At 47.8% G+C, this 11,853-nt stretch overlaps 1 protein-coding gene across 1 annotated transcript in view; it reads right to left on the reverse strand.

The window, feature by feature from the left end:
• Positions 1–10,797, reverse strand: part of LOC123520979 (sec1 family domain-containing protein 2-like) — a 36,472-nt gene extending 25,675 nt beyond the window's left edge. Inside the window, exons 1-2 of the mRNA XM_045284058.1 lie at positions 10,789–10,797; positions 8,247–8,381 (exon numbers count right to left, since the gene is read on the reverse strand). Coding sequence (XP_045139993.1) covers positions 8,247–8,381; positions 10,789–10,797 — 144 coding nt within the window. The remainder of the gene's footprint in view (positions 1–8,246; positions 8,382–10,788) is intronic.
• Between the last annotated feature and the right edge of the window lie 1,056 nt (positions 10,798–11,853).

An 11,853-nucleotide genomic window follows, 5' to 3' on the forward strand; every position in this document is an offset into this window, starting at 1 on the left:
AACTGAAGGAACCACTGCCCAGTCCTCAAAATTGTTCGTATGCCGGAGCTCACTGTTGCCACCACTGTGTCAGCCCATCTCCTTGAGGGTCTTCCTCTCTTTTGCTGCCCCTGTGCTTTAATGAGGGGCAGGGACAGGTCGCTCCTGATCACATGCCCAAAGTATGGGATATGAAGTCTCCCCATAGTTGCTTCGAAGGAGCCTTCTGCTGTGCTTCTCCCAAGGCAGATCGGTCTGTTTGTTCTCTTGGCAGTTCAGTACTCTTCTCGGGCACCACAATTCAAATGCATTGATTCTTTTCTCTGGTCTACCTCATTCAATTTCCAGTTTTACCACCCATATCAGGCAATTGCACTGCTCTGGCTAGGGTCGGGCGCAGTGCTTTCGATGCTCTAACGGGGTCTTGGGCAGCAGGTTGGAGCCTTCCCCCAACCTTGATGACACATTCATATGACCCAGTGCCTGACTATTTACTCCATATACAGACTGAACAAATATGGTGAGAGGATACAACCCTGATGCACACTCCCCCCCCACAACTGCCTCTTGATCCACGTCCGAGTTCCTCGTGACCACAATGAAGTGTTCTGGAATTCCCATGCTTCTCAAAGGTATCCGTAGTTTATTGGGGTCCACACAGTCGAATGACTGCGTGCTCAATGAAGCACAAGTATTCTCTGCTTTGAACCAAGCTCCCTTTGACATCAGCCATGGCATCCCTTGTTGGTGTGTTTTTCTGGCTTTGATGGCATGGCAGTGGATGAACGCGTTCTCCGGACCTTCTGAATCCCGTGTAAACTTGTCAGAGACCAGTGTCGTCCTAGGTGGTCCTTTCAGGACACAGGACTAGAAAAGCAAGTGTGGCCAAGCCATGTGAAGAGACACTTTTCACAAGGTGTAGTAGGATGCAACCGCGGGTCTGACCCGGCGAAGGGCAAGCCCAGCTGCTTTGACTTCTCAGGGATTGCTTTTTGTAACTCTCACTCACCAGCGGCAGCAACAGGCTGATCTCTACGATCCATTTCCCTCCCTGTGGCCCAGCAGACATTCAGGTGCTCTTCCTTAGCCCGCAGGAACTGCCCCTCTGAAAGGATCCTGGCAGGGCCGGGGGCCTGAGTTGTTCTCGAAGGCTGAGCTCTGAGCCTGCTGGCCTCTCTTCCCTTGGTGGTGGTGGTGAAGTGCCACAGGGTTGGTTCTGACTCAGCGTGACCCCATGCGGGGTGAGCATAAGAAAACACTGCCCAGTGCAGCACCACCCTCGCAACTGCTGTATTTGTCCAGCTCCAGGAGGGTCTTCCTCTTTTTCACTGACCTTCTACTTGACCACTCGCACTGTGCTCCAGGGACTGGTCCCTGCTGGTAGCAGGTCCAAAGTAGGCGAGATTGAGTCTCACCATCCTTGCTTCTAAGGAGCACTCTGACTACTTCTCCCAAGGCAGATTTGCTAGTTCTCTGGCAGTCCTTACTAAATGTAGTATTCTTTGCCAGCACCACAATTCGAAGGGATCATAATTCTCCCGTCTTCCTTACTCCACCTCCCAGCAACCCTATGGGACAGAGCAGTGCTACTCCATAGAGCGCCCGAGGCTGTACATTGGACACAAGCACACTGCTGCATCTTCCTGCAGAGGAGTCGCCGTTCAATACTTAACCACTGTGTCACCAGAGCTCTTGCACACATGAGCTTGGGCCAGGGTACCTTAGTTCTCTAAGTGACATCTTTGCTTTTTAAGACTTTCTTTTTTTTAAACAATCATTTTATTGGGGGCTCGAACAACTCTTATCACCATCCATCCATCCATTGTGTCAAGCACATTTGTACATTTGTTGCCCTCATTATTTTCAAAACATTCTTTCTAATTGAGCCCTTGGTACCAGCTTCTCATTACCCACCCCATTCCCTCCCACCCTCCCTCCCTCATGGCCCTTGATAATTTGTAAATTACTAGTTTTCCATGTCTTACACTGACCAATGTCTCCCTTGACCCACTTTTCTCTAGTCCATCCCCCTGGGAAGGGGTTATAGGTAGATCATTGTGATTGGTTCCCCCTTTCTCGCACACCTTCCCCTTCCCCTCCTGGTATGGATACTCTCAATATTGGTCTTGAGGGGTTTATCTGTCCTGGATTCCTTGTGTTTCCAGCTCTTATCTGTACCCATGTACATGCTCTGGTCTAGCCGGAGTTGTAAGTTCAAATTGGGATCATGATAGTGGTGGGGGGGTGGGAGGAGGAAAAGCATTAAAGAACTATAGGAAAGTTGTATGTTTCATCGGTGCTATAGTGCATCCTGACTGGCTCATCTCCTCCCTGTGAACCTCTGTAAAGGAATGTTGAATTGCCTACAGATGGGCTTTGGGTCTCTACTCTGAACTCCCCCTCATTCACAATGATATGATTTTTTGTTCTGGGTCTTTGATGCCTGATATCTGCTCCTATTGACACCTCGTGATCACACAGGCTGGGGTGCTTCTTCCATGTGGGCTTTGCTGCTTCTCAGCTAGATGGCCACTTGTTTATCTTCAAGTCTTTAAGACCCCACACATTATATCTTTTGATAGCCGGGCACCATCAGTTCTGTTTACCACATTTGCTTATGTACCCACTTTGTCTTCAGCAATCATGTCAGGAAGGTGAGCATCTGGAATGCCGGGTTAATAGAACAAAGTATTCTTGCATTGAGGGAGTACTTGAGTAGAGCCCCCATGTCCATCTGCTACCTTAATACTAAACCTATAAATATATGTACATAGATCTATTTCCCCACCATCATGTATAATTATATTTACATATGTACATGTCTGTATTTAGACCTTTTTAATGCCCTTTGCCTCCTAGTTTTTTCCTCTATTTCCTTTTACTTTCCTCTTGTCCCACTATCATGCTCAGCCTTCATTTGGGTTTCAGTAATTCCTCTTGGTTACATTGCCCTTGATCAAGCCCTACCAGGTCTCCTACACCCTCCTTGCCATCGATTTTAGATCACTTGTTTTTCCCTTGTCCCTGGGTTTGTTAACACCCACTTTCTTTCCCCCTCTTCCTCTCTCCTGTGTCCCCCTGGAACCATCTGTCCCATTGTTTTCTCCCCTTTTGAACACTGTCAAGAGGTTTTTGCACAGCACATTTGCCAGTGCACTTCCTGGTTTCACTTCTTGACTGCTGCTTCCCCCCAGCATTTACTATGGATCCAAGTAAACGGAAATCTTCCATTGGGCCACATACTGAATTTCACTCGCTCACGACAGCTGGACCCAGGAGATAATCTATGCCCACCCCCCACCCCAAACCAAGGGGGTTAACCGTTGGAGCTCACAGTGGAGAGGAAGAAGGGGGCCTGGGAAACACATCATGGCCAATGAACATGGCTTCTCTCAGGTTCATCAGAAGAGCCAGCAGCCATGTTTCTGGAGCAAGAGCAAATCCAAAGTTACAGAGAGAGGCCGTGGGGCTGCCTTAGTTGGGAGGTGGGTGGTGTCTGGTTTATTTACCAGGCAGTTGGGCCGAGTGCTCCAAACATTGAGCGCTGCTCTGTGTGGTGATCTGAACATGCAAGAGGCAGCCATTCCTCAGCATCACTGTCTGCCAGGGGACTCACTCAAATCTTGAGTTGATTCTGACTCAGAGTGGCCCCACGGGACACAGTAGAACTGCCCCTGCGGGTTTTAACTCATTAGGAGAGTAGAAAGCCTTATTTTTCTCCCTTGGAGCAGCTGGTGGTTTCTAACTGCTGGCCTTGTCATCAGTCCATTATGCCACCAGGGAATACAAACCCCTAAAAACAGAAGAGCAAATGGGGCCGAGAACTCACTGTGAGCATGCACTTCCGGAGCATTGGCTCTGAGTGCTTTATGTGTTTGCTAATTTAATCTGGCCCTGTCAAGCAGGGACAGTCATTATCCCCATTTAAAAAAATCAATTTATTGGGGGCTCATACAACTCCTATCACAATCCTTACATACTTCAATTGTATCAAGCACATTTGTACATTTGTTACCCTCATCATTCTCAACACATTTGCTCTCCAGGGAAGCCCCTGGCATCAGCTCCTCATTTTCCCCCATCCTTCCCCGCTCCCCACTCCCTCATGAACCCTTGAAATTTATAAATTATTATTTTGTCATATCTTACACTGTCCGATGTCTCCCTTCACACACTTTTCTGTTGTCCGTCCTCCAGGGAGGTTATATGTAGATCCTTATAATTGGTTCCCCCTCTGTATCCCACCCTCCCGATATCGCCACTCTCACCACTGGTCCTGAAGGGATCATCTCTCCTGGATTCCCTGTGTTTTCAGTTCCTATCTGTACCAGTGTACATCCCCTGGTTTAGCCAGACTTGTAAGGTAGAATTGGGGTCATGATAGTGGGGCAGGAGGAAGTATTTAGGAACTAGAGGAAAGTTGTATGTTTCATCGTTGCTACACTGCACCCTGACTGGCTCTTCTCCTCCTTGCGACCGTTCCGTAAGGGGGTGTCCAGCTGTCTACAGGTGGGCTTTGGGTCCCCACTCCGCACTCCCCCTCATTCACAATGATATGATATTTTTGTTCTTTGGTGCCTGCATTATCTCCATTTTACAGATGAGGAATTGGGGCACAGAGAGAGTGCATAGTGTGCCCATGCCGCCAAACTGCAAACTCACAGCATCCAGTTGATTCACACTCAACAACCCTATAGGACGGAGCAGAACTGGCCCTGGGGGTATTCCGAGACGGAATCTTGACGGGATCTTGACAGGAGCAGAAAGCCTCACCTTTCTCTTGAGGATCGACTGGTTTTGTACCGTTGATCTTGTGGTTAGCAGCTCAATGCGTAACTCACTGCGCCACTAGGGGTCTTTCCCAAGGCCGCAGACTGCTAGTAGGTCCGTGGAGCTCAGTTTCTCAGCCAGGTCTTCCAGCGTGCATTCTTCGCCACAGGTCTCTATGTCCCGCGTTGTGTAAATACCTCCGGAGAACAGCCCAGAGAGAGTGTGATCCCTTCAGCACACGCTGGATGCCAGCACGGAAGACTGGCAAGAAGGGACTGCCTTTGATTATTTTCCAACCCAAAGGAAACAGTGAAAATGCTAAATGGAAAAGAGACTCTCACCCCCCGCCCCCCTCCAGCTTCCCAGGGTTCCACTCATTCTCCTCTTGTCTCCTTTCATCTCTCAAGCTACAAAAGCAGCCCGCTCGCTTCTGTTGTGTTCTCCAGAGACAGAGCCATTGTTCGAGGCAGACTGCCAGGCTGTGGGTGTGGAGAGCAGAAGGGATGGCCAGATTCTCTGGCCTCGGCTCGGAGCCTTCCATCTCCACCTAGGCTCGGCAATGCCCGGTGGGTGAGGTAGGAGCAGGGGACTCTGCTCTCTGGGGACACGTGATGATGGGACAAAGGCCAGCAGGCTTAGCTCAGCGGCTGCTGGAGAGGAGGGTCAGGGCCTCCTTTGAGGGTCACTGGAGATGACTGATGGGCGCTGCTTCCTTAGCTCATGTGAAATGGCTAGAGTTCTGCTGCAGGCAGGAGACGTGGAAGCAGGCACTTGAAGATGTTGTGCTTCCTGAAAGGGAGCTGCAACCCTTGTCTGCGGCGACGTCGCCCAGCCTCTCCCAGGGAGGAGTGCCCACCAAGCCAGGGAAGCACAGGTTTACGTGTGCTTCTCTACGAATCTGGAGTGAATCATTTCACACGGGGTCACCAGATGTGGGGAGGTTACAGGTTAGGAAGTAAACTCGTGTTTCCCTGGCTTCAGGGCACGCTGTTCCTGGCCACACTCACTGCCACTGGGTCAATTCTGACTCACTGGGACCCCACAAGACAAAGTAAACCAGCCCCATAGGGTTGCCAAGGGCACAAATCATTATCGAAGCTGACTGCCAGACCTTTCTTGCCACATCGGTCTCGGGCTGTGTGGCTAGTGGGTTTGAACGGCTGACCTTGCAGTGAGTGGTTAAGCTCTGTCCCTGTCAGAGATTGTACGTTTGAAAAGAAGCTTGGGTTCTGTACGAAGGTGCTGTGGGCTTGGGAGAGAGAGCTGCCAGCCCTTCCTAGAAGCAGAATCATAGATGGGGGTGGGTGGGGTTGGGAGCGTAAAAAAATGTGCAACTCTTCACTAGAGATTAGTAAGTAAGTCCAAGTAAGCCCGTGCTTACCTTGCTTACAGAGTAATCCAGCACTCTGAGTAAAGAGAAGCACCCCAAACACACGGCTGTTTAGCGGGTCCGAATCCAGTTAACTTATTTGCACACGGTTTGAGACAGCAAATCTTGATGGGCGCAGACAGCCTCAACACCCCACCCACAGTGGCCCGGGCTCCTCAGTGCTGCTGGAGACGGTTCCAAATGGCTTCTGAGGCAGAGCCCAAGGGAGGAGAATGGTGCTCCTTTGGAGGAAGAAATGTTCAAAAGGGTAATTTTAAAATGTATTGTCTCATGTTTGGAAACTGATGAGCTGCAAATGTTAGTCCTCCCATAAGGCAGCATCCTGTCTCGGCTGCAGAGGGCAGGGCAGAGGTCATTGGCTTATCAACTGCAAAGAAGCAGTGAACCAGTGCTGTCTCCACCTCTTTGATCACAGGCGCCTCTTCCTAAGGAACAGTTTTTTGTGGGAACTTCTTTGGGCAAGGTGGGCTTCCTGTGTCCTCCCTGCTTAGTTGCTGACGGCAGATAACCACTGAGTCAGCTCACGCTGACCTGATGTCTGACAGGACAGCATGCTGCTGGGTCCTGCGCCAGCTTTATGATGGCTGGTATGCGGACGTTCCTGGTTACAGTCACTGTGCCCATCCATCTCACGGAGGGCTTCCTCGCTTCCATAAACCCTCCCCTTTACCACCCAAGATAGCCCTGTCCTGTGATGGGCAGGCGAGTTGGCCTGCCACTTGCTCCCTTGGTGAAAGCAACAGTAAAGGACAGGGGCGGGCCCAGACTTGTCGTTTTAGTCTTGCCTCAGGTGTACATTCAAACTGGTGAATGAAAGACAAGGTGAGCGGGTCCCAAACCGTGGATGGACATTTCCACACAGACTCACCACCAGTGAGGGGAGCCACAAACCGGGGCCAGAAGGATGTTCAATACAGGAGCCCCTACAAAGCTGACCCGAGTGGCTTCATTAACCATGACAGTGGGGGGAAGAGAGGGCGATGCACCAGCCATCGGCTGCCCTAGGAGCGGAGGACAGTTGGCAGCGGCAGGAAGCAGACCTGCGTGTCAGCCCCGTCATTTTGCTGCGTGGTTCAATCTGACTGCCTGGCATCCGTCAGGCGGCTTTCCGAGTGGAGCGGAACTCTGGACTCTGCATGCCTTGAACATGAAGGGCTGGACCTGGGTAGAGTGAGTCATATTTCAAAGATGCTTTGACTCGGGTCAAAGCATTTTGTTATTTCCAGGCAGTGTCATATGATCCAATAAGAAAGGTCAGCACAGGCTTATTTGTGTTCACTAATCTGCAGTGAACAGTTTCGCATTTTCTCCGCCATGTCAAAAATTCTGTTTCTAGTGATGGCTACCATTTCTCTCTCCCCCAACTCTACAGCCCCTTCCAATGCTTTCTGTTGAACACGAAGGCCTCTTTTCAAATGTGCAATTCCTGACCGGGATGCAGTACCCCCAAAACAAGGGAACCATGGGCTTACTTGCGCTTTCTTACAATCTGTTGGGAACAGTTATTTTCAAGTGTTTTTCCCGTGAGAAACTACACTACGGACCAGTAAGTCACCACCAGTCGGCTGGTGCTTACCTTGCTTGTTGCGTCATCCACCTCTGTTTCCAAGAGTAATGACAAGGGCAATCCTGGCACAGGCTGGGAGGCCAGCCTGTAATCTCGTGTGTGGCTGGAGGTGTTGGGGACTTGGTTCTGACTTACAGAACCAAGACACATGCACCTAGACAGACAACAGAACAAACACTGCCCAGCCCGGCATCAGCTTCACACTCAGTGCTGTGTTGAATGTTTTCTGTGGCAGACACTGTGTCAACCCATCTCAAAGAGGCCCTCTTGTTATTCGCCCAGACCCTACTGTACCACGCATGTCTTAAGCACATATAATGAATTCTCACAATCCTGGTTTCTAAGAAGAATGCCCATGGTTAGAAGAAGCCGTGTGAGACTGAAAAGACAAAGACTGCTTATAGTTATCATTCCAGCAAGAGTTAAAGAAAGATTGGACCAATTTTAGAAGCAGCCAAATACTGGTTAATAGTATGCCAGCATTTTCATGCCCAGTGAGGAGAACACTCACACAAGATTGCCTCTGCCTGGGTACTTTACCTTCATGAACATGCTAATTCCAGTTTTAAGGAGATCAGTGAGGCCTGAAGACATGTGTTCAATATCAATGGGATCTGGCTTCTCAGGGTTAAATATTTCTTCCACAATCTGCTTCAGCAACGGCTTATAAGAGGCCTGGGAAGAGAAAACATGGTGTTGTCAGTAAAAGGGCCTGTTTGGTTTGTCTACAGAGAGAACAGCTTTCTCCGCATCAAAGGCAGCCAGACAAGCTTGTTTTGACTCAGCGCAGTGGCTCAGCATACAGATGGAATAAGGACAGTGAAGGGGTACAGCCGGCTATGTAACTTTCCGGATGTTATGCGGCACAGTATCTCCTTGTTATGTTGGATGGCACCCTCTTTGTTTATGCACAGGTCCTGCAGGAGCACAAGGAAGGGTGCTGGCATTCCCATTCTTGGCAATGGTATCCAGACTTGTTTATGACCCACACAGTCAAATGCTCTGACAAAGTCAGGAAAACACAGTGACGCCTTTCAGCCACAGTACCTCTGAATCTGGCTTGGATTTCTAGTAGCTCCCTGCTGATAGATTGGTATAGCCATCTTTGAATTATATTCAGCAAAATTTTATTTGCATGTGATATTAATATTTTTCAATCATTTTTCATTTTGTTGGGCCACCTTCTTTAGAATGTGCACATATAATGAGGGGGTACCCTTTAAGAAAACCAAAAAAAATTTTTTGAAAAGTTTTTCAAAGCTATGTATTTAATTTTTTTTTATTACAAAACAACTTTAGCACCTTCAAAGTACTCTTGAGTATACTTAATACATTTGTCAAATCTGCAATTCCATTCTTGGAAACATTTTTCAAACTCATCTGTTCGGATGGCTGACAGCACATCCCTTGTTTTCCTTCACCTCTGCTACATTGTCAGGTCACTGTCCTTTCATGTCCCTCTGCATTCACGGAAACAGAAAGAAGTCACACGGAGCAAGGTCAGGTGAGTAAGGTATGTTTGGCAAGAGAGGCATGCTGTTTTTTGCATACTGAGATGGCTGTGTGAGCAGGTGCATTATCATGGTGGCAAAATCAGTGCCCCGTCTGCCACAAATCAGGCCTTTTTTGTTGCACACTGTTATTCAATCTTTTCAGAGCCTCTAAACAGAAAGCTTGATTAACAGTCTGACCTGGTGGAATGAACTCCAAATGAACTATGAGTAAACATTTTCATCCATTTGGTAAGTTGACAGATGTCCAGAATGAGATTTGTCATCAATTGATATTTCATCTTTTTTGAAATGAGAAAACCACTTGTACACTTGAGTTTTTCCCATAGCGTTGTCCTTGTAAGCTGTGTTCAACATCACAACAGTTTCGTTGGCATTTGTTTCCCAAGCAGGAAACAAAATTTAACTGCTGCATGCTGTTCTCCTAAATTGGCCATCACAAAAAAGGAGGTTTGAGTGAAACTGCTTTTATAAAAAAATCCACTATTACCAGAGAGAGCCTTCCTGGGTGATGCTACTGGGTGCACTAACTCAGATTGAGTTGCTTGATGCTCACCTACTTGGGAAAAACGCATACTACAAAATCTCCGCTTTGCCCAACACAATCCCGGGTTTTATTTTGGGTTCCCCTCGTACAGATCTATCCAATAGGTTGGTCAAGTCTTCCAACATTTCTTGGCAAAGGCTAGTGGGTCCTTCTAGTGCGCCATCAGTTTTTTGAAGACTTTCAGTTAGTATTCCATAAGTTCCTGAAGCGTGTTTTCCACTAATGCCTTCAGGGCAGCCTGGGTTTCTTCATTCAGTATAATCAATTCCTGACCAGATGCTCCCTCTGGAAATGGTTCAATGTCAACCGGTTCTATTTTATACAGTGACTCTGTGTGCTCCTTCCACATTCTTTTGATACTTTCTGCATCATTCAATATTGCAGTTTGACACATGGTGATAAACGCTTTCATTTCTGTCATTGGAGTAACCATATAATGAGGTTAGATTTAGAAGAAGCTGCCTTTCTGACCAGAGCCCTGGTGGCTTAGTGATTATGCACTGGGCTGTGATCCACAAGTTTGGCTGTTTGAAACTAGTAGAAAGGCTTTTCTACTCCCATAAACTGTTACAGTCTTGGGACCCCCACAAGGGCAGTTCTACCTTGTCCTATAGGGTCACTATGAATCGGCAATGGGCTTTTTGGACCTGTCTGAGTACTGAGCTTTCTGAATGTTTCCCCAACTTTGGTTCTGCTGCCTACCCAGTTCTTCCTCTGCCTTCTTTGCCATCAGCTAGACTACATTCATCCTAATCCTCCTTGCTGCTGCTGTTTCTACTAGACCCCTATGAACCTGGAACTTGAAGGGCTCCCCTCAACTTACTCCCTTCTTATTTATTATAAAAACCCCAAAGCAAACCCTTGCCCATCAAATCAATCCCAACTCTCAGTGACTGTATAGGACAGAGTAGAACCACACCACAGGGTTTCTAAGGCACAGATCTTGACAGACGGAGATCACTATATCTTTCTCCACTAGAATGGCTGGTAGGCTCGAACCACTGACCTTATGGTTAGAACTTACCTGGAGCATTTAGCCACTGTGCCACCAGGGCACCTGATGATTGTGTATGGTTCCAGACAAACCAGGTCCCACAGAACTCTGTCGAGACGTAGCTATCTAGAAGTCTGCTGTGCCTTTGCCCTCACTTTGCCATTGGTGACCTGCCTTCAGCAAGCGTACCAACCTCATCTCTCCCTTCTCTTGTTTCCCCTACTGTCAGTTCTTACTCTTATTTTCCCTTCATTTCAATCGCAATTTTCTTACTGAATTTATTTGAAAAAGTAAGGCACAAACCACAGAAAGCAGACATACTGGTTCGGCTAGAATGTAGCTAGAACAGTTTTTGAGCCTCAGATGCAGGGAGAAGTTGTGACTGCCCAGTTGAAGCCCCCCCCCCCTCCCCTTCGGTGTTTGGGAGTCAGAGATCTCATGACTATGTGCACAAGAAAGGTGGAGCACTGAACTCGAACAGTGGTAAGACCAGAATTAAAAAAACTTAATTCAAACCTATGGATCCACCTCATAATAAAACAAATTCCAAATAATGGTATATACCGAGATTGATTTGATTTACCAGGCTGACAAAAATCCAAGCGTGAGGAAACCCATTCTTTTGATGTGGCCTGGGGGAAGCAGGCGCTCTCCTGCCCCACTGGTGGAGGTGTTGATGGTTCCACCAATGCAGACAGTACTGGGGGAATGTCCATTAATACTACAAATGCATTTGACCTCGCAATTCTCCTTCTAGGAACGTGTTGTACAGATAGGCTTGTATATGCAAATGAGACCTGTCGGCAAAGCCAGGTTCTCCCACTGCTGATCTTTCCTCTCTGTTTCTACCCTTCCATTCGCCATCCATTATCCGTGCAACTAGATTGCATGTTTGATCAACTTCAGACTGAAGAAGTTGGTAAAACTCTTTAGTTTCTTCATCTCTACCGTTAGTGATTGGTCTTTAGATCTGAATAGTTGTATGGACAGAACTTCCTTGTAGGCAAATACATTCATTATTCTATCACATACAGCACTGTACTTTGAGATCGATCGATCTTGAAATGCTCTTTTTTGACAACGATTACAAGGTCC

The sequence above is a fragment of the Echinops telfairi genome, unplaced genomic scaffold (assembly GCF_000313985.2).
Source record: "Echinops telfairi isolate 266 unplaced genomic scaffold, ASM31398v2 ScPeMD7_7468;HRSCAF=8506_0, whole genome shotgun sequence".
NCBI lineage: Eukaryota > Metazoa > Chordata > Mammalia > Afrosoricida > Tenrecidae > Echinops > Echinops telfairi.